Source organism: Cotesia typhae, unplaced genomic scaffold (assembly GCF_013202065.1).
Source record: "Cotesia typhae breed Kobodo isofemale line unplaced genomic scaffold, CoteBio_Ctyphae contig_33, whole genome shotgun sequence".
Taxonomy (NCBI): domain Eukaryota; kingdom Metazoa; phylum Arthropoda; class Insecta; order Hymenoptera; family Braconidae; genus Cotesia; species Cotesia typhae.
The window spans coordinates 639942-663327 of NW_027423741.1; the positions used below are offsets into that span (position 1 = coordinate 639942).

General features: G+C 26.2%; 4 protein-coding genes across 10 annotated transcripts in view; 2 read left to right on the forward strand and 2 right to left on the reverse strand.

The window, feature by feature from the left end:
* Positions 1-375: 375 nt before the first annotated feature.
* On the reverse strand, positions 376-7139 carry LOC141526112 (RNA-binding protein 45). Of its 2 annotated transcripts, none has more exons than XM_074240906.1 (6): positions 6650-7139; positions 6040-6154; positions 5066-5862; positions 4498-4730; positions 3259-3388; positions 376-494 (listed from the first exon to the last, which is right to left on the reverse strand). In XM_074240906.1, exons 1-5 carry the CDS (start codon positions 6846-6848, stop codon positions 3275-3277), a joined length of 1458 nt encoding a protein of 485 aa, XP_074097007.1. In that variant the 5' UTR covers positions 6849-7139; the 3' UTR covers positions 376-494; positions 3259-3274. The 2 variants fall into 2 exon arrangements, with proteins under 2 accessions (XP_074097007.1, XP_074097006.1); XM_074240905.1 differs by lacking the exon at positions 376-494 and adding an exon at positions 1828-3046 and having other exon boundaries at positions 6650-7138.
* A 383-nt stretch (positions 7140-7522) lies between these two features.
* Positions 7523-13551, forward strand: Su(f) (cleavage stimulation factor subunit su(f)). 2 transcript variants are annotated; one of them, XM_074240904.1, is made up of 13 exons: positions 7523-7916; positions 8050-8241; positions 8359-8391; positions 9859-9956; positions 10395-10548; positions 10695-10928; positions 11022-11405; positions 11470-11716; positions 11821-11890; positions 11966-12062; positions 12140-12398; positions 12481-12615; positions 12984-13551. In XM_074240904.1, exons 1-13 carry the CDS (start codon positions 7893-7895, stop codon positions 13196-13198), a joined length of 2142 nt encoding a protein of 713 aa, XP_074097005.1. In that variant the 5' UTR covers positions 7523-7892; the 3' UTR covers positions 13199-13551. The 2 variants fall into 2 exon arrangements, with proteins under 2 accessions (XP_074097005.1, XP_074097003.1); XM_074240902.1 differs by having other exon boundaries at positions 7524-7916; positions 8035-8241; positions 12984-13549.
* A 1332-nt stretch (positions 13552-14883) lies between these two features.
* On the reverse strand, positions 14884-17538 carry LOC141526400 (uncharacterized). 4 transcript variants are annotated; one of them, XM_074241419.1, is made up of 5 exons: positions 17449-17538; positions 16737-16915; positions 16344-16533; positions 15130-15553; positions 14884-15051 (listed from the first exon to the last, which is right to left on the reverse strand). In XM_074241419.1, the coding sequence occupies exons 4-5, from the start codon at positions 15518-15520 to the stop codon at positions 14957-14959; spliced, it is 486 nt and encodes a 161-aa protein (XP_074097520.1). In that variant the 5' UTR covers positions 15521-15553; positions 16344-16533; positions 16737-16915; positions 17449-17538; the 3' UTR covers positions 14884-14956. The 4 variants fall into 4 exon arrangements, with proteins under 4 accessions (XP_074097520.1, XP_074097518.1, XP_074097521.1 ...); XM_074241417.1 differs by lacking the exon at positions 17449-17538 and having other exon boundaries at positions 16737-17040; XM_074241420.1 differs by lacking the exon at positions 17449-17538 and having other exon boundaries at positions 16446-16533.
* A 284-nt stretch (positions 17539-17822) lies between these two features.
* Fas3 (fasciclin 3) overlaps positions 17823-23386 on the forward strand; it is a 171742-nt gene continuing 166178 nt past the window's right edge. For both annotated transcript variants that reach the window (XM_074241400.1, XM_074241404.1), the window contains exon 1: positions 17823-18173. In XM_074241400.1, coding sequence (XP_074097501.1) covers positions 18086-18173 — 88 coding nt within the window. In that variant the 5' untranslated portion in view covers positions 17823-18085. The remainder of the gene's footprint in view (positions 18174-23386) is intronic.

Here is a 23386-nt window from a genome sequence, read left to right on the forward strand (position 1 = left end):
TTTTAAGTTAAATATATATAGAATATTAATTATTTATTTAATTACAATTATATCTACTTGATTAACTCGGCTGAGCTAACAATCAACTTGTCATCTATACTATAAAATATAGGACTTTTTTATGATTGTTGAGAGATGGATATTAGACAATACTAAAGTTAGCCGACGTTTTTAATTTTTTTTTTTTTCAATTATTCAATTATAACAAAAAAACATTTTTTAAAAATTGCATGTGAAATTTTTTTTAAAGTAATTTTTCAATAAAATAAATTATTAAAATTTTTAAATGTCGGCTAACTTAATTTTCATTTATGATATTAGTTGAAATTAAAAAATTTAAGACAGTTATTTCTATGATGGTAATAATAATTATTATTATTTTAAAAAAATTAATTAATTTTTTTATTTAATTATAAACTCTGTATCGTATTTATTTTTATAATTAAAATCACAGATGTCATCAGGTACTTGGGTTTTTTCGATGTGCCAGTGTCCTGAAAATGGAAACAAAGTGTTCAGTATTAATTAATTGAGTCACTCTCCAGACCCAATTCTTTGCATAGGTGATTCAAAAAAAACACATTATTGTTAATTGTATAACTGGAAAAAATTCGTACTAATGATACAATTTTATTTAAGTTATAATAAAATTTACTGACAAGTAATTTAAAAAAATTAATTATTTGTAATTAAAATTGCATCATTAATTTATGAAATAGATTAATTAAAAAAAAAAAGGAAATAAAAATTTTTAATTTTGTACAGATTTAAAAAATCTAAAATTACGAATAAATAAAAAATAAATTTTTTAATTCATTATTAAATGTATTTTTCGGCTATTAAGGCAAGTCTGTTACAGTCTAAAAATTTAACGGTATATAGTCACACATTAATGTCAAAAATTCACATGTTTATTGATGAAAATTAAGTTAGCCGACATTAAAAAATTTTTAGATTTTTTTTTATCGAAAAAATGATTACAAAAAAATAAAAAAAAATTTTTTCACTTGTAAAAAACTTTAAAAACTGTAAGTGGAATTTTTTAAAAGTATTTTTTTGTTGTAATTTAATTATTAAAAAAAAAAATCAAAAAATTAAAAATGTCGGCTAACTTTAGTATCATTGTTTATTGTATTGTTTTCATTTAAATAATTATATTGTTTAGTTACTAAATGTAGGTGATGAAAGATATTATGTTTTTTTCTTTATTATTATTATTATTATTATTATTATTATTATTATTATTATTATTATTATTATTATTATTATTATTATTATTAATTATTATTATTATTATTATTATTATTATTATTATTATTATTATTATTATTATTATTACACTGTTACCATTTATATACTATAAAGGTTAGTCTATTTTATTAACTTATAAATTATTATTTAAAATTAATGTTGTTTTACAAATAATAAAAAAAATCATTTACATAATACAACTAATTTTAAAAATTTTCTTTTGTATCGAAACTACATTCGCGGTAATTTTTATAGAAATTGATTTGGTATATTCACTGTATCAAGTGTTTATATCCTTTCGATAAAATCAGTAATTAAACACGGACGTTAAAAATTAAAACAACCAATAAAAATATTTAAATTTTGTATCAATTAATTTTAATACAAATAAAATCAATGTATTATTAATAATAAAATAACACAGGTAAACACTATTTATGTGAAAAAATGTGAAAAAAAATTTAAATAATATTACGGAATTATTACAGTTTAATTATAAGGATATTATAATTATTAATTTAATAAGAATAAAATGACCATGCTAGCTCAATATTAATAATGTAACTCTAATATGAATATTTTCAAATTATCATGCATTCTGTTTCGATCTTTTTTTATTCTACAATGCAAGATCCCTGACGCAGTCGAATATTTCGACAATTCTAAACTCTAAAGGCCACGCGATTAATTTATTTTTATATAATTTTTTAATTAATTAATAATAAATGAATAATATAAATTTAACAAAGATTAATATTTACGAGACTAAGCCATTATTTTATGTTATCAATTAATTTTCTTCTAAACTTGTTTGGATTAATGAATATATATTTTTTTTAATAAAAATTTAGTAAGAAAAGTTTTCATTGAAATTTTCTTAACCGATTATTTCAAAAAATTGATGTAGAAATAAAATAAAATGTACAATTTGATAGTTATAATATTTAAATAAAATTTTTTTCGTTTACTTTTTAGTATGAAAATAAAAATTTCAAAGTAAACTTTTCATAATTGTTAATAATTATTCCTCCACTTACGAACCGTATTCGGCACTAGTCGATAGCAATTTTTTTTTTTTTTTTTAATTTTCTGTATAAAAATAGATGTAGGACGTCAATTATATTATTATAATTATAACTATTTTAGTTTGTTTGTTTAATAGCATCTTGATTTTCATATCTTGGATTAAAAAATTTTTAATAAATATTTCCCAAAGCACAACCGGTATATTAATTAATTATTTAAAACGACAAGTGAGCAATATTGATTATTAACACAGCCACAAACTTAAAAAGTACTGAAATAAAAATCAGTCCCCGCACAATTGTTAGAGTAAAAGCTCTAGTTTTGGACACCATACAATTGGTAAATATTTTTAAATAAAAGAGAAAAGGTAATTGAAGAATCGTGGAATACAATAAAAAACATTAACGATGTTTTTCTCTGTCTTTAAAGTGTCCAAAACTTTAGTTAACGTATCAAAAGCCGATAGTTTTACTCTATACCCAAATATGTGACTGAACAATAAAATGTGATGTATGTGTATCAATTGTGAGGAGATTATGAGTTTAAGAAACAAAGGAAGAAGAAATAAAATAAATATTAAGTTGAGTAACGTTATTGTTTTCGGTAATGTTGAAGTGGCAATTGTAAGCAATCAGTTGTTGTAATTATTATTTTTTATAGATAGTTGAAGTGGGTTTTCCTCAGTTGCAGGCCCGATGTGGTCAGTGAGTCTTAAAATTCGTCTCATTGTTGCGTGCGTCCAGCTTGTGTTTATGGGTTACCAGTCAGTCTGTGAAGATAAACACATAAAAAAAATTATATTTATCCATAAACTAAATTTCATTAGTTTTCCTTAATTCGTCAATAAATATCCTCGTGGCATTATTAGTTTCACTTAAATATTTATATATGGATAAAAATATTATATCTTCTCTATATTTATATTCATATATATTATATATTAATAGTACGTTTTTCTTTCGCGAAGTTATTTGTACTTACGTGACACTCCGTCTAGTTAATTCTGTTCCTCATCCATTTTCAAACGTTTTCGGCGATCATCACCGACGTTGCGTTCTTCAGCCTCTAACACCTTCAAACGAGAACCACATATCTCTTGTCCGTGCAATGTCTGAAATGATAAATCGTTTTACTCCATTATTAAATTACTTTCTTGACAGATATTTTACATTAATTATTTGGAGTACTAATTTCATAGAATAGTTGCTAGTTGTTTGACACTTTAAGTAATTTATTTTAAAACGATTAAACTTCAACCGACTTTTTGATTATAAAAAAAAATTGATTAAAAATATTTTTTTTGGAAAAGCTTTTTAATATTAGAAAATTGCATAACTTAAAAAAAAAATTTATAAACTATGTCCGTATATTCATCAAAAATTTTGCGAACAAAATAACTTTCTACAGCTATAAATTTCAATTAATTATTTTAATCATGTCATAAATCTGTCTCATCAGTATCAATTTTTTTTTTTTTTTTTTTTTAAATATATATATATATATAAATTCATGCCATATTTAATGAAGAAATTTTTTAAATACTTTCTTAATTATTTAAAAAAATACTCAAATAAAATTATTAAAAAATATAATCTTAAAATAACTATATAGCTTTTTTTATCATATTATAAAGTTTAGTGGTCACCGGAAATTATAGTGTGATATTTATAGAGTTTTTCGTTTTTGAAACATTACTCATGCGACCGAAACGAATTTAATACGTTTAATTTACCAAAAATCGGTCCAGCTGCGTTTATTCCAGACGAAAGAAACATAGTAGTGTAGATACATGTATATAAATCTTTAAAATTTATTAGTCTCCTTTTAACTTGGTCGCAGTTGAGTAAAAATATTATATTATAATTTGTATTTCTCCGAGCCCCGTACAGCACATATAATAATCATAACCATGAAAATTCTAATAATAAAATAATCATTAAACGGGTCGTTTCCGACAAATCTAAAATATCACACCTAGTTGAATTCATTATTTTCAAATTTAAGCTGTATATATTCATCGAATAAATTATAGTTTAGTAGACTTAAAAGGACCACCAGAGTTATTTTAAGTGCTATAGCCAACTAAGTCATTCATTATCATTATACTATTATTTAATAATTAATTTTCATAATACTTTTAAACCATTACTATATTATTAATTTATTCAAATTAATATTATCGATATGTTAAATTAATTATAGAGTACTTGTTAATCATACCTCAATAGCGCGATTCGCACTCTCAACACTTGCGTACTTTGCATAGCCACAATTTTTACCAGGCAACATATAAACATCAATAAGATTGCCAAATCTACAAAACGCATCTTTCATCGCATAAATTGGAGGCACTGGTGGTCCACAAACAATGAAACACCTTTTTTCAACATCTGCGTCTATACTTGCCATTGGCTGCACAGGTGGTAATTTCATAGTCATTGTATGCTCCAAATCTAAGCAATAATTATTATTAATTATTAAATTAAATCAACAATTTAGTAAAGCTCAATTTTTAATTAAAAATAACAATTATTTTTAGTAAATAACTATAACTGATTTGTGGTCAAAAGGAGAGTTATCTCCATGATCAATAAATAAATAAATAAATAAATAACGGAATAATTTTTTGCAATTAAAAAATTTCACTCCGAAACTATTTTTATACGGTAAATAATTATAGACTGTGAGTAAGAAAAAAAATTCTACTGCGAAATAATATAATATATGTAAATATAAAGAAGCAGTAATGATGATAATGATAATGATAATAAAAAATAAATGAACCTACTTGGTGCCGTTAGTCCAGCTGCTTGAATTAACGAGGTAGCTTGGGCAATTGTTTCCGCTAGATGAGCAAGATCTGTTCTAGCTGGACCCAGTCCACTAATATTAGATCCACTAGGTTTTAAACTCTTCTGTGCTGGTACACCAGTCATGTCCGGCTTAACGATCATCCTGTGACCGGGTGGATACTCGAACCCGTGAAACTTTTCGCGAGCATAAGCCGCAGCGCTTGGATGTGAGTAAACTACGGTCGCTTGTCCGCGTGGTACTCTATATCTCATGTCTGTCTTGAGTTGACAGTAATCTAAACCAGGAACTATGTCAAATAGCTTCCAGAGCTGGTCTTGATTTAATGCCGGGTGTGCGATCACCTGCAGCCGAGTGTAGCCCTCTTGATTAGGATAATTGGTAGCAATTTCCAGACCGATACTACTTTTACCAAAGCTAGATGACCCGAAATTATTGCTCATGTTGTCGTACTGCATCGATAATCCATTGTTGTTGTACTTTGAATCGGAGTGGTCCGGTTTAGGTTTTTTTGGCTCGGCAAATACTGCTTTATATTTACGATCGCACTCTTCGAATGCTCGTGCCGCGCTTGATACTTTTTTAAACTTGACATAACCGAATCCCTTGGATTCATTTGTATTTCTATCCTTGACAACAGTCGCATACTCAATCGCTCCAAATTTAGAAAACTCCTGCTGTAATTCGTGATCGGTCATTGACTTTGGTAGAACGCAGAATAATCTCACCCATCTTTCTTCTTCATTTGTTTCTCGTACGGATCCTTGATCGCGGCTGTTATTTTTTTATAAATCATTAAATTGTTTTATATAACAAAAAAAATTAAAAAAATTAAACAATCATGCTTGTAAAAATTACTACATCATTGAATCATGCAATAACTTGAAGAAAAAAAAAAAAAAATTTCCCGTTTAGATTGTTATAATTGTTAATTATTATGATTGTACATACTTGGATGCAATCATAACTTTAATTGGACGGCCAATGGATCCTAGCATTTTTCCATTCATCTCTTCCAAGGCAAACGCCGCTTCAGATGTTTTTGAAAATTTAATATAAGTGACGCCTGTAATTGTTAATTTAATTAAATTGGATAGGAAAATATTTGTATTGATTTTAGAAGACAGAGATAAAATAATTGTGAGGGTGAATTCGGCAGACAGCTAATTTTGGAGAATTTTTAGATTAATTTTAACTTAATGGTTGTAAAAAATATCTAAAAAATTGTAAAAATTTCCATATGAATTTTATTAATGAAAATTAAGTTAGCCGACATTTAAAAATTTTAATAATTTATTTAATAATTGAAAAATTATTTAAAAAAAAAAATCCACATGCAATTTTTTAAAAATATATTTTTGTTTAGTATTTTATTTTTTTTAATTATTTCTTTTGTAACAAATAAATTGTTTATAAATTACTAAAAAGTTATCAGATGTTTGGTAAATTCGTGAAAATAAACAATTGAATAAATGTTATGCAATAAGTTAAACTCAACTCAAGTATGAATAATAAATAATAAATAATATTGATTAGCGAGTGGTGAATGAAAAATAATTACCTTTATTTTCACCCGTATTGCGGTCTTTAACAACCCAAATATCCTCAATTTTACCGAACTTGTCAAATGATTTTCTGAGATCTTCCTCTTCCAGGCTTTTGTGGCAAATAACGAACAAACGTGAATTTGGTGGATCGTCATTTTTTGAACGTGGGTCGGTCTGCGAATAATATGAGTCTCGTTCTCTGTGATCAGCCATTTTGCAAATGAGCGAAAGCTACCAAAGCTAAAACGTTACGTTAAGAGTGTCGCCAAGAACTACTCTGTATCTTGTATACCTATGTATACTTGTGTACTTGTAACGGATGTGTGGATGTGTGTTTCATGCGGCCTGAATGTGTGCAGTGTGCATATGTGTAAATGTGTATTGCAATAAATACATAGACTCGTGAGACTGCGTGATACTGTGACTGTGACCGTAGCGGCGACGAAAAGATGAAAGCATGAAAGTATATGAAAGCAAACTGAAAACTTCACTGTTAAATAAGACAACGGCGACACGTCTGCCGTATCCCCACTAATCCCCACTATCGTTAGGAGTTTACTATACTTTGCGTTTACATGCAAATTATGTTTGTTGCTCTCGTGGTAAGTTACTGACTGATTGACAATGTCCGTCGGTAATTTAAACTCCACTTGAAGTTGAATATAATTAAAAAAAAGTATAACACTGAAGTTAACTGACATTAGAAAATTTTTATGAAAATTAATTTAGCAGATATTTAATAATTTTTAGAACTTATGTAAACAAATAAATTATGGCAATATTCTTTCATTGTAATTGATTGTTAAAAAAAAATTGACCCTTGGCAGCTAACTTCAGTATTATAAAAAAGGCTGATTTACAACAAGCTACCAACTGCAATAAACGCGAACGATCATGGCGCACAACTCGCACAACCAACCCAAAAGTAGAAAGTGGTTTCATTTATTCATTTCGCCGCCATTAGCTCATCTTCATCCATTTTCCGCATTGTAACATCAACAAAATCTTGTAACTTAAATTAACACCATCAACCAAACAAGTTTCAGTACTAAATTATTAATTTAAATAATTACTAACACACTGTCCATATTTTACTTTTGTATTTTTGTAATTCAAGTTTACCTTTGATTCGTGTTTATAATTATCCAAACGACTGTTAGTACATACTATTTGTTTTATCATTACATTTATATATTTATATTAGGTGTGGTAATATATAATTATTTAAGTTAAAATTATCCTCGAAATAATTACAAGATGACTGAAGAAAAAATGGAGTTTGTAAGTAGTTAATTTTTAATATTTAAAAATTTTAATTTTATTTGTTTTTTTTTTTTTTTTTTTAATTTTATTAATTTATATATATATATATTTTTTTTTGTTTTCTCTACATTAAAAGAATATGTCCTTGAAGGATTGGGGTAATGAAAAATTGCAACGAGCACAAAAAACGGTCGACGAGAGTCCGTATGATTTGGAAGCGTGGAGTATTTTGATAAGGGAAGCACAAAATAGGCCTATCACCGAGGTTAGACCGGTATTCGAAAAACTCGTGACTATTTTTCCATCTGCTGGACGATACTGGAAAATTTATATTGAACAAGAGGTAATGTTTCATTATTTTTGTCATTTAATTACTCTGCAACTAAAAAAAAAAAAAAAAAAAATTATTATAATTTTTAAAGCAAATGCTTGAATATAAATTTTATTTTTTGAATTACAGATAAAAATGCGCAACTATGAGAAAGTAGAAAAGGTATGTTAAATCTTACAGTAATGTAAATTCATGTGATTTTTTATGTGTTAGTATTTTTAAAAACTATTGTTTAATTAAAAAAAATAATTCACTTAATATTCACGTACTAATTTGTATAAATTAAAAAAATTTGATTAATTTGATAATTAATTTTTTAATCAAACAATAGTTAGTTGATAATTTAAAAAAATTTATGCCCGATATTTAGATAGATAAGTATTTAAAAAACAAAAATAATAATTAGAAATAGCTGTTACTAACAGTACAGCCGTGTTTATATTATTTAAAGCACTTTACATTCTGTGTGAGGTGAATAAAAAAAATTTGACTTGATTACAAGCCACTTATTTCATTGATTAATTAATGTTTTCTTCATACATTTAGGAGGTTCATTTCTTGGAGCAATTTATTAAAATAATTTACCATTAATTGACAAGTATTAATAATATTTTATAAATATATAAATATCAAGTTTAAGTTATGTAATAACCGACTCCAAGAAGACAACTTTCTGAATGTGAGAGCCTTAAATTCCTTCCTGCAATAATGCGATTCGATGAGTAGAGATGATTTCGAGTTGAATCATCAATTTGATTTTGATTACTGGGTATTTTGATTGGCCAATTCTACAATAGCTGTCGTTTCTCAAACTATAAAATCGAACGCGCTCTGCGCGCTTCTGTCAAAATGTTTTCTTATCGTTAATAATATTTTTTAAAATTTTATTAATTAATATTCAATCGTTGCCATGGTAACCGTTGCCATAGTGGTCACCATAGCAACGATAAGCGACAACAATAAAAACGTCACATCAACTTTTTAATTAAGGATAGTAGTAATAGATTCTGTTTATTAATTCGTGTTGCTTCATCTTATTTATTTAATTTTTTTTTTTGAATGTGTAGAGATGATTTATTATCGATCCTACTTAAGCACATCATTACCCCATTCTCCACTTGCAACAAATAAATGAAATATTTATTTCTAAGGGGATTATTGTCTATTATTTTTCAATAAATTATATCATAAATAAAAATATACTTGCAATGTTTGTTGAAATAAATTATTTTTAATGCTTTTGTCGCATAATTATTTAACCCAATTACTTGAATTTAAAATATATAATGATAGTTATGGTAATTTTAATAAATTATTGATAATTATTGTAACATTTAAACAAAATTAGAAATAAATAATCAAACCATCTTATTTTTTCTTTATTTCTTTAAAATAATGTGGAAACTTATAATATTGTTGTTATTTGTTATTGAACTTTGATGGATATTTTATAGTTGTTTCTATTTGATGTAAGTGCTGTAAGTAAGTAAGGTATTCCCTCAAATTATCTAATGATTAAAAGAAGTTAAATATAGACAATTATAAATTTATTTACTTGTTTATTTTTACTAATTAGAATAAATATAAATAATTCAAAAATGTTTATTTGTTTATTTACTTTCCTGACAGTTGTTCCAAAGATGCCTAATGAAAATCTTGAATATAGAATTATGGAAGTTATATCTTTCTTATGTTAAAGAAACTAAAGCGAGTCTTGCTACGTATAAGTAAGTTTTTTTTTTTTTTTTTTTTTTTTTAATCAGTATTTCGCAGTTTAAATTTTTTATTTTTAATCACGTGTACAGTTCTCTTTTAATTCATTCATTTCTTTAAAAAAATTACTGAATGTCTTCTACTGTACTTGAAGAGTTTGTCTTTTTTCATCAAAACAAAATTTAAAAATAAACAATGTTCTCTTCAGTAAAAATTACAATAAATTTCAATCTATTTAAAAAAATTTTTTACTGTTTTTAATCGCCTAAAAATTAATAAAATATTTTACTTAAAAAAAACGTCATTTAAATTCTCTGTATTGAATAAAATAAATTCTTCATTTGATGTGATTAATTAAAGAGAAATGGATCATTTTTAAAAATAAAATATTTTAATCATCGCAATCGTACATTTACAGACACTAATTAAAATATTTTTTTTTTTTTTTGTAGAGAAAAAATGGCACAGGCGTACGATTTTGCATTGGATAAAATCGGTATGGATATTCATTCGTACAGTATTTGGAATGACTATGTCACATTTCTTAAAAGTGTTGAAGCAGTTGGTTCCTATGCAGAAAATCAAAAAATCAGCGCCGTTCGTAAGGTAGCTAAATTTTTTATGTATATTTTGAAAAAAAAATGAAAATTAAAATGGTGAACCCTGATTGTAAATAATTACGTTAATTTGCATCTATAAAATATCAAAAAAGTAAATCCGAGCACTTGTAACAAAATAAATTTTTTTTTGAGGTTTACCAACGAGGAGTTGTTAATCCAATGATAAACATGGAGCAATTGTGGAAAGACTACATGGCGTTTGAGCAAAATATAAACCCTATTATTGCTGAGAAAATGGCTATGGAGAGATCAAGGGATTATATGAACGCCAGGCGCGTTGCTAAGGAACTTGAAGCGAATACTCGTGGATTAAATCGCAGCGCACCAAGCGTCCCGCCTACTGGACATCCTGAAGAACTTAAGCAGGTATTTATATTATAGACAAATTAAAAAAAAAAAAAAAAAAAAAAAAAAACTTGAGCATTATAATTATTATTATTATTATTATTATTTCCACAGGTTGAATTATGGAAAAAATACATCGCATGGGAACGCAGCAATCCTTTGAGAACTGAGGACACATCACTTGTTGCTAGACGAGTAATGTTTGCTATCGAGCAGTGCTTACTGTGTCTGGGTCACCATCCAGCAGTCTGGCATCAAGCGGCCCATTTTCTCGAGTTGAGTTCGAAAATCCTGACGGAAAAAGGCGACGTAAATGCTGCTAAAAACTTGAGCGATGAAGCTGCCACAATGTTTGAACGCGCTACCAATACTTTGCTTGCTAAAAATATGCTGCTGTACTTTGCTCACGCGGACTTTGAAGAAGGGCGGGTTAAATATGAAAAAGTACACCAGATTTACCAAAAGTACCTTGATATTCCAGATATTGATCCGACACTAGTAAGTTTATTAATTTTTAAACTCTTACATCCTTGAGATATTAATTTAATTAATTTTTATTTAGGCTTATGTACAGTACATGAAATTCGCTAGAAGAGCTGAAGGAATTAAATCTGCTAGAACAGTATTCAAACGCGCACGCGAAGATCCACGCTCTCGTCATCATGTTTATGTCGCGGCAGCGCTGATGGAATACTATTGCACTAAGGATAAGAATATTGCATTTAGAATTTTTGAATTAGGTTTAAAGAAGTTTGCCGACAATCCCGACTATATTTTGTGCTACATTGATTATTTGTCGCACTTAAATGGTAAATAAATTTTTTAAAATGATCAAAGTCAAGTTTTAAATTAAATTGAATAGTATACTAATTTTTTTTTTTTTTTTTTTTTTTTTTTTTTTTTTTTTTTACAGAGGATAACAATACTCGAGTATTATTCGAAAGAGTTTTATCATCTGGCAGCTTAGAACCTGAAAAATCAGTGTAAGTAATTATTTATATTGTAATAATGTTATAATTAAATAAAAAATTTTTTTAACTGACTTAAAAATTTAACAGTGATATTTGGAATCGTTTTTTGGAGTTCGAATCGAATATTGGTGATTTGGCGAGTATCGTTAAGGTCGAAAAACGTCGAAGCGCAGTGTTAGAAAAGGTATTGATAAATTTATCATTTAATTAACTATTCCATATATTTAATTTAACATTAATTAATTAAATAATTACTTTCAGTTAAAAGAATTTGAAGGCAAAGAAACAGCTCAATTAGTTGATAGATATAAATTTTTGGACCTTTATCCATGCTCGACGATGGAATTGAAATCCATCGGATACCACGTGGGAAATCTGAGTAGAAATAATATCGGAGGCTCGTTGCAGAGATCACAAGACAACGAAGAAGTTATAGCTGCGTTACCTCGCCCAGATATATCACAAATGATACCCTTTAAACCAAAAGTTCATGCAGTACCCGGTGAACACCCAGTTCCAGGTTTGATTAAGCTTAAGCAATCTTGAAAAATAATTTTTTTTACGATCATCTAACTTTTTATTTTTATTTTTATTTTTATCAGGTGGCGCATTTCCATTACCACCAGCTGCTGCTCAATTGTGCACGTTACTTCCGCCGCCCGGTTGCTTTCGCGGGCCTTTTGTCGCAGTCGACCTTCTTATGGACGTTTTTAGTCGTATACAATTACCTGAACAAGGTAATTATTTTATTCTCCATTACACAAATAAATATAACGTCTCAATAACCGAGGGTTCTTTCATCAACTATGTAAAAAAATTTTTTTTTTAAGATTTAAACTCCTCCCTCGACTTTATTGTAAGATATAAAATCTTGATTACTCCTCCCTGCTTTTTTGTTACGAGTTTCCATAAATTAAAAATGTTTGAAATTTTTTTTTCTTGATTTAAAATTATTAAAAAAAAAAAAAAAAAAAAAAATTAGATGAAAAATGACCGTCAAAATTTTTTTTAATAATGACTAGCGGTCATTTTTTTTAATTGGTCAAATTTTTTTTGTTTGGACGTAAATTTGAATACTTATTTATTTAATAAATTATTATTCTAGCTCCACTGCCAGTTGCAGACAATGGATGTGATACAAAATTATTTGATCTCGCAAAATCCGTACACTGGATCGTAGACGAAAGCAATGACGGTCTCGGAATTTCGACTAAAAGACGACGAACACGCATAGGTGCTGATGACAGCGAAGATGAAGACTTACCACCGCCGCCTGCTAATGACATTTATCGTCAGAGGCAACAAAAACGTGTTAAATAATTATTATTAAAAATAATTATAACATAAATAATATTGATTAATTAATTTTTGTATTCGACGTACATAACACTTAATTTGTAGTTTTAACAATAGATATTAAGATCAAGTTAACGATTAACTAGTCGTTACATTAAACAATTAATTTTTGATTAAAAGTTAGTTTTATTCTCTATTCATTCTAACTATATAATCTTTAAAGGCTGTTTAAATTCATGTGAATTGATGTTTTAAATATTCGTAAAGTCTTTAATTAAATACTGCCTTAATTATTAACTTTACTTTTGTCAAATATTGCTTTCTTAATTGAATTTATAATTGTAATTTAATAGTATTTAAAAATAAGTTAAATGATTATACGATTGGTGTATTTATATAATATATAATAATGTAAGAGGATAAAAATTGTCAAACTTGTACAATTTGTTTTGTAATTGTGAAATATTTGACAATTATTGTATATAAATGGTATTTTTTTTTTTTTATCATTATAAATATAATTTTTCCGTAAAAAAAAAAAAAAAAAAAAAAAAAAAAAGTTAATAAATTTTTCTAAAATTTAGAAAAGTTGTAAGCAAAAATAAAAGACATAATACTAAAATTATCGTTGTTATTTATTATATATTCTTAGTATAAATATTTTTTATTTTGAGGCGTACATTGTTACCCTGGAACGCTAAAATTACCCCAATCGACTACACTAGCACAATACACCCTTCACCCACTGCGCAGGATGTCGATTTCTTTGTTCGAAAGACAAATATTAACATTTGTAAATCAATTAGTTGAGTAGTTGATTGGTTTCATAGTTTTTATACAAGTAAAATTAAATTAATAATGAACTAAAATTAAAAAAACTTTTTGTAATTTTTATTTATTGATTATTTTATATCTAAAAAATTTTTGATTTCAATTATTTTATAAAAAAATATCAAATAATTGGATAAAAACTCACAACGGAATTCTATATGGAATTTAAACACGTAAGCAAGCAATTGAGCTAGCTCAATAATTTCTCCGCGACAACTGCAAGTTTGTCGGCAATTATAACTAGTGGATAAGGGTGCAATTAAACTTTGAACACCATTTACAGTTTAGTTCTTCAAGCGAAACGATCTATTGACTGCTATTATAGCTTCCACTATCTTATATCTTTGTCGATCTAGTATAAATCACATTACAGATATAATAACGCAGTAAGTATTAATAATAACAAAAAGAAATTTAATTTATTGTATACTTGAAATAAATAGTTTTTTATTTAACTATTGAAGTACTAAAAAAATTGTATTTGATAAATGTTTTAAATAAAAGCTAAAAAAAAAAATCTAGCAATAATTCAAGCAACGTTTTAATATCCGGTTCCACAGTATTCATTAAAAAGTTTTAGAACGTGTCGATGAACTTGGCAAAAATCAGTTATTGTTTTAAAAAATGTTTACAGAAACCTGCTACATAAATAAACTTCTATGTAAACTATACTTCAAGATACTTTATTATTAATTTTGTCTTAAGAAATTTCTATGGATAGACTTTGCACCCTTCTTTCAGAAGATGAGACTTATAACTTAGCTATGGTCTAATAATATTAAAAATTTGCTTCCGCTTACCGTGAAAACTAAAGAGAAATTAATCCCGAGTTCAGGAGGATTTTCGGGTTGAACTTTTGGCTTCAAATTTAGAAGAAATATATTTAAAATATTTATTTTATTACTTAACTCAGTTATAAAAAAATGAAAAAACTTGTAAGTGATAAAAAAATTATTTTTTTTTCTTCAATTCTTTCAATTTCTTCTTCATTTCTCGTTTCCGTTCCTTGTCGATCAAACTCTTGTATAATTTATAACCAAAGAAGACTAAAAGCAACAAAAGTAATTGATTAATAATTACGTAAGAATTATAATGTAACAATTTATTTAACAAAAATAAATTACCAAAAATAACAGCAACAATACTCAATAACCCGAGTAAGACAACCAGTTGAGAGAAGAAAGGTTTCCCAGCAGATGGTGCGCGTCCAAGTATTTGATCCATATTTGCATTATTCATAATGGCATCTTGCAAATTAGCTTTTTCTTCATCCGACAAATTCATCGACTCGAGCATCTCTAGGAATTCTTCAGGTGTAGGTAATCCCTTATCGAATCCCGGAATATTTGTGTCTACGTTTTTAAAATCATCTTTATCATTATAATTATTATTTTCATCTTCAACAACAGCGTCTTCGACAAAATTGTCACCGGCAATTTCTTCATTGTCAATTGCAGGCTCCGCGGAAACCGCGATTAAAGCAAATGCAATTCCAATCCAGAATGACTTCAGCATTATTATACTATTCTCTTCCTTTTCTGCTTTACTCTGCAATTACGTAAATTTCAATCAATATTCACTTTAAAACACCCTTTAATTATTTTTTATTTCTATCATGCTTATAAATAAACAACTTTATTTTAATTAATGTAAATATACTACTTGTTTAGAGTTTAATTACTTATAATATTGTTTTATATAAAAAAAAAAAAAAATTTTTTTTTATTTTTAAAAATTAAAAAATTAAAGTACTAATAACTAAAATTAATAAATAAAAAAATTATAACTAAATTAAAGAGTTGAATTACTTGAAATAAATTTTATCTACGTAGCAGACACGTCAACGTTTTGATTATCACTGATCAGTTCCTTAATACGTTGAGTATTAAATATCAAATTTTAGTCAACTCGTAGTTTTTATCAGTAAATATATACTCACAAATATATGCACTTGCTTAAAAACTCACATAATAACGTTTAGAGTGTAACTTTTTTATACATACTTGAATGTTTACGTAATATTAGGATTTGAGTTATCGCTATTGGTTAAAATATATATTAATCAGGTCACTTTACTGAACTTGATAAATTTAACATCAATTTTGTTCTGCTTTAATTTATATACTAATTGATTTATTTTATTCGAATTTTAACTAACTATTCTAAATAAATTATAACTATAAATTTATTTCAAGTGATCTCCACATCTTTTTCCAAGTTTCATTGGATTTATGTTCTATTACATTCAACAAATTCTTTTTTTTTTTCTTTTTTATAAATTAACACAGCGCATTTAATCAAAAAAAAATTACTTAGATATTAGTAATTTTTATTTTACATTTCAGAAAATTAAATAAGCCTAAAGTATTTTTGATTGATTAATAATTTTTTCGGATGTTTTAAAATATTTTTTAAATAAATAAATAAAATTTTTAATGACTGAGCTGTCTGAGGCGCTGAAACTCGAATTAGTGCTGCGTTCTATGTAGCTGTCTGTCCTCTGTACAATTTTACAATTTCAAACACACCTAGAAAAACAAACAATAAAATTATTTATTTTATTAATTACATTAATTACATTAAAAAATGGAGAGCCTATTGTGTGAGTATAATTAATTACCAAGCAGAAAAAAAAAATATAACGTGCAGTGTCACGTTATAATAAATTTATGATGTGGTAACAATAATAATAAAAATAACAATAACAACAAAAACCAAAACAAATACATACCAACGGTTGTGTTATACTGACTGGTGACTGTGAAGATGTAACGAACGATGAGAGTGAAAAATACTCAGGTGAGAGTATCACGCGTTAGGTGCATACGTTTGGTTGCCATTCACGTTCAACTTAAATAATATAACAACTAGCAACCTTGTAGTTACTATGTGACTTCCGTGACTTGCGAACTATAAAAAATTAAAATTTTGCTTTATTAAATAATAAATTTTGTTATATTCCACTGTATTTTCTTAAATATTGACGTTTTTTAAAATATAAGCTCATCCCGATGTTACACTCATCAAGAGCTTTCATTTGAGTACCCACATGCATTTTTTATATATATTTCATATATTCATATATATAAATATATAAAATATATGAAAAATTGATGTGGGTACTCAAATGAAAGGTCTCGAAGAGTGTAATGTCGGAGTGAGCTTATATTTTAGAAAATGTCAATAGTTTACAAGATACAAGGTCGTTTCTTAATTATGTAATATATATAAGTAAATATTAAAATGAACGACATTAAAGTTAACAGTCTTGACATTTTTTAATTTTTTTTTTAATAAACAAACTTGTTTTAAAAAATGGCATTTTTAATTTATAAAAATTTCTACAGGTTATTTTATTTTCTAATTTTGTTTGCTATAATTTATTTTTAAAAAAATTCTTAGAACTAGTAAACATCTTTTAAATTAATTTTCATAAAAATTACACATAATATATATATAATGCATTGATAGAACAAAGTGCCGTAGTTTAGTGGAAATAACTTTCGCGGTAGTATTACTGGTGCTAGTGTTTTGTTTAGTTACACGGCGTGTAGACTTGCGAAGGATGTGTGTATATTTTGATGTGGTAAGAAAAAGAAAAAAAAAGAGAGAAGTATAGTATAGGCGATAGGCATTTTACATTAAAAGTCGAGTCAAGTCAGTACCGGTGAAGGAGAAAAGAAAATATAAGGAGAAGGGAGAAAGGGATTGTCACGTTCGGGCGTCTTCGGGCTTCGTACCACCGTCCCGAGGCGACACGAACCTGCTCGAAAGTTAAATGCGCGGCAGAAGGTGTTCGCGCGTCGAGCTAGCAAGTTGGCTTTTGTGCTGCAGTCAGTTATTTGGCTTGTTTTTTTTGAATAATCTGATTGTTGTGAATTTATGGTATCAACAGTGAAGTAGACTCTCGATTGTTCGCATATTTAATATAATAACAAATAATAAGAGTAATTAATTTAATTGTTCGCGGTTATTTTTTGTATTTGTAACGTTTTTTTTTTTTTTTTACGGATCAGTGGTTTTGTAAAGTGTTTATTTATTATTTATTGTAATTATTTTTATTAAATAATTAATTAATTGATGTGTTCAATGATGAAGCAAGAGCAATCAGTCATGAGGATCGTCGTCGGGAGTTTTGCGGTTTTACTTATCGTCTCTGCTGTACAAGGTGCGTGATAGTGCTTTTTTATTCTTTGCTTTTACACTTCAAGGGATTCTATTTTAATATTTCGTAACTTTAAGACGCCATGTGCCTTTTAATGCGCCATTATTTATACAATTTGCCTTTTACATTTTTTCTTATAATATATTTTGAGTAGATTTTTTTTTTTTTTAATGATTGAAAAGAATCCTGAAGCGATAATTGATGGAGAAAAATTTTTTTATGATAAAAATATTTAAGTGTTGCCTTTTGCAATGTCCGTTGTGGAATTTATTGGCAGAATCATTGGGATGGATAAAATAAAATTAATACTGAAAATAACGGAATTTTTTGTAAATTTTTGCCTTTAATGAAACAGCAGTAGTAGCGTGGCTAAAAATTTATTATATTTACGCGGAAGTCGCGTTGGATTCCCGCTTCGTATTCAAGTATTTTCAATTTAATATAAATATTTATTTTTTAATTAATACAACAGATGCGGAAACTCGAATTTATTTTTTAGCGAGTTTCAGTGATGCTGAAAACAATAATTATTTTTAAAAAGTGTCCATTCACACGTTAAAAAGTCCTGATAAATCCACGCCGCGGGAATTTAAGGGCCTTTATGTGTGAATAGACTTGGAAATTAAGTTAACCGATGTCTAAAAATTTTCAGAATTTTTTTTATCGAAGAAACTATTACAAATAAAATAAAAAAAAAAAATTTCATTTGTAAAAAATTTGAAAAACTGTAATTGCAATTCAAAAAAAAATATTTTTAGTTCTAATTTAATTTTTTGATTATTTTTTATTCATTAAATTATAATTAAAAATTATTTTTAAAAAATTGCACTTATAGTTTTTCAAGTTTTTTACAAATGCAATTTTTTTTTTATTTTTTTGTAATTTGTTCAATAAAAAAAAAAATTCTTTAATTTTTTAGCTGTCGGCTAACTTGATTTTCATGGCTAACTTTAGGATCATTGAATAGACATGTCCTAATTTTTGTTATAATTAAATTACAACTCTGAATTTTCAATAAATTGAATCGAGCCAAAAATGTACATATTGTTAGAAAAATTTTCTAACAAAAAAAAAATCCTGACTCTATTAGCAAATACTTGACATTTTTAACAATTAAAAAATGTAATATTTCGTTTTATATTTAAAAAAATTGAAAATTTTTCTGTAAATAATTGATTTCATTATATAAAATGAAAGTTTTGATTTTCTGTGATGAAAGTACAGCAAAAAACGCGGGGCTTATTAATTATTCAATTTTATGGTAATCATGAGAGTAATGTTGAAGTTAATTGAATTATCCGTTAATATTGCATTTAAATTTTAATATCAGCTTGAGTAATGATCGTTAATTAATCAAGATAATGTCAAAGAGATTACGAATTTAAATTCTCTGCTGCAATAAATTTTAATCGAATTAATGTTTCATTTTTAATCATCAACAAAATCTTTTACTTAAAAAAATTTTCGATGCATTTAATCGTTTCTATGACCTAAAAATTATTGAGTATTAACTTTTGACGTTATTTAATTATTAATTGAAAAATTACAATTCTCTCTTTACTAGCTTCTTGATATAACCTTCCTACCTCATAAGGGCCAGTTAAAACTTTCTATCGAATTTCAATAGTCAAAATTAATAATGTCATTATCATTATAATGATTAAATATTATTGTGATGAGTTTCTATGAATATAGGGTTGAATATTAAAAAATATTGTCAGGTCATATTGGAGACTTACAAATGAACTATTCATTTTGACATTTATATCAATAATATTGAGATGAAATATTTTATATTCTATATTATTATTGATGGTAAATAATATAATAATATTATTTTGTAAATATACAGTACAAATTCGTATTTAAAAGTACTTATAAATTGGTGAGTGCCTTTGACAGCTGTCATTATGTTGATAATTATGTTTATACACAATATAAGTACTTGTCATTTGCGAAATTTTTTTTTATGATATTGACTGTTCTTTAATTAGCGGACATTGAAGAATTGTTATTCTGGAATTTATATCCTATTGATTATAATTCTTAAAGGTCATAACAGAATTAATAAAAATGATCATTTTAATTATTGAGAATCTTCTTTCCTGCACAGTTTGTTTAGAAATAAAAATTTTTTAAATATTTCACCTTAAAAAAAAAAAAAATAAAAAAATTACAAGTTCAAAAGAAATGTTTTCTACTATAATTTTTTACAAATTTTTGGACTTCTTACATGTTTAATTAGTTGGTTTTTTTTTTTTTTTTTTTTTTATCATCATGCACAGTACATGATTGAAAGTCAATAATTATTTATTAAATTTTTAATTGAAATCATAAAATCTTGGATAATATGATTACTAAAAAATATTCGATAATTTGTAAATTACATTTCCAATTGTAGCAACGAAATTAAAATAAAAATTATTAGCAATTATTCGACCGCGAATAAATTATTTAATAACTTGATAATGATAATGATAATAATAATAATTCGATGAGATAACTTGAAAAAAAAAAAAAAATAAATAAATAAAAAAATAAAATGAAATTGAAACTAAACGGATACAAGAAAGATTTAAAAATTAGCAAGTGGTGTCATTGTCGCCTGTATTGAATCAGACAATTTAAATTGAAACCAGTAATAGTGTAATGTTTTAAAAGTTATAATTAAAATGAAATGTAATATGTCGGGAAATTATAGTATATATCCATGAATTATCATTGCGCGAGTGTCGTGAATTGAAAACTAAAAGTTTTTTTTTTTTATGAAAAATTTGTTGAACATTAATTTACATTGGAAAGTTATGTAATTAAATGTAATTATATAATGTTTGAGATTATTTAAAATTAAATTTGAATTTAAATAGAGGGGGGATTTTTAATTTGTAGTACTATTGTTAGTATTAAATTAAATAAAATTAAATAGACGGTATTGGTAATCAATAAACGATAATTATAATTAAAGCGAAATAAATATGCCAAAACTCAATTGTCATTTATGTGATTACATTTGTGGTGATTGAATTAATAGTTCAATGAACTTAGCTTAACTCGTGGAAAGAAATAAAGTTGGCTGGTTGGCGTTTGCAATAAAAATAATAAAAAAGTTAAACAAAGAGCTAGCTTTGACAAATAAAATATATTATATATCGGTATTTGTAATATGTAATCTGGGTTAAGTAAATAGCGATCGTAAGTTAATTGAAGATCAATAAAAAATTAAGCTAATAGTGTTTATCAATAGATAAAGCTTTGTGTAAACAATAGTATTAGTATTTTAGTGAATAATACAAATGAAATGAAGAAAAAATTAATTACAGTTTGATTTTATTGGACAAAACCGTTATACCTATAGTGCTATACACCTTAACTTGTTCATCGGCAATGATTGTAAACGCTCAAGTTGGTTTCCGGTGTCCAATACAATACAAAAAAAAAATACGATTGTAAAGAGAATCAGAGTAAGAGTGTGTAGTTTCCGTCTTTTATTTCTCACGATTTAAACTCCACTCTTTATTTTATTTTTTAGATTTTTTGTTACCGCTGTATTACCGGAATTCTCCACTTTCTTGCTCCAATAGAAACCATTTCAGGATTTTCTATCATGACTCCAGATTTTTATTTTTACTTTATTTACTTTTGTCTAATTAAAATCTAATTGTTTTATAATGATAGTGAATGATTATCTGTAACAACTATTTATAAATTTACATTGTCATTGACCTAATTGCATGCTATGTAAAATAATGCTTGGTGAACAAGTATCATAAAGATAAAATATTTTTCTGGGGTTTTTAAAAAATATCATTCATGACTTTGAATTAATAAATTGTGAAATAATTTTTTGATTTTTAATTTTTGATGAAAAATCAATTTGCAATCAACTCAAATTAAAATTATCGAATTTTTAAATTAAAATAATTAACATCAATACTATATTCTGATGATGCATGAGATATTTTGCCCCATTTACATAAATAAAAAATAATTAATTCTTGAAAATAAAATAATTCAATTTTTTTATAACTAAACAAATAATCTCGTTGTTATTAATTAAAATTTTTTCCCATACATCGTTACAGAAAATATTACACTGATGAAAAAATTTTAAACAAAAAAAAAAATTCAACTTGTTGAATATTAAATTAAAAAGTTTTAAACTACGATATAGTTGCATTGATATATCAAATTTATGATGACTCATATATGCATTATATATTACAAATTATAATAATTAATGTAGATATGAAGAGAATGGCCCTGCTGTAGAGGAGGCACGGGAATGACGTGGCCAGCACACGTTGCTCTCAAATGGTACCGTATTGTATCGGTGAAAGTTCTTCTTGCTCTTTTACTACATAACATATTCCATACTATATACGATACACGATATAATACCAAACCATTACATTATATATATATATATATATATATATATATATATATATATATATATATATATATATATATATATATATATATATATATATATATATATATATATATATATCCTATATATATCGTATAGTAAAGAGTAGTAAAGAGAAAGGAACCGAGTATCGGCACCAGCACCAGCACCAGAACCGGAGAAGAGAAGTATAGGCTGACCGAGGTAGCCGCGTCTGCTTTAGCTTTACTGGCTTCACTTTACTCAGCTCTGGTCTGGTTGTATTGCTAGTATTCCTCACATATGTGTATAGAAGCGCTAAGCGAACAGTCAACGACCTTGTGGCTCTTGTTCGTTTACGTTCTCTTTTTTTAAACCATTTCATATAATATAATACATACATACGTACATTACTACATTCAAACTAATTTCAATCGATTTACTTGTAACTGGTAACTGCGATGTGAAAAAAAAAAAAAAAATAAATTGGTTCGTTTGCTTGTAGGCTGATGGACGGTTCAGCCGATTCTTGTGTGGCTTTAATTAATATATTGTTGATTAATTTAATAAAATCGCGAGATTAAATTTTGCAATTATATTTTTGAGCTCTAAAGTTACAAAAAATTTTAAGGATTTGAGTAAATATATTTTTTTTTAATTATTTATGCCAATTAAAAATTTTTAAGTCATTCAAAAAAATAAAAAATTAATTAATATCTAGTTTCGGTGTCAGTAAATTTTGTTAAAATTTTCTAGCCAATCTTTTGCTAAATATTTGTTCGCGTTAATTTTGTTCCCAATTAATTTCAATTTAAGTAATTTGCGTACA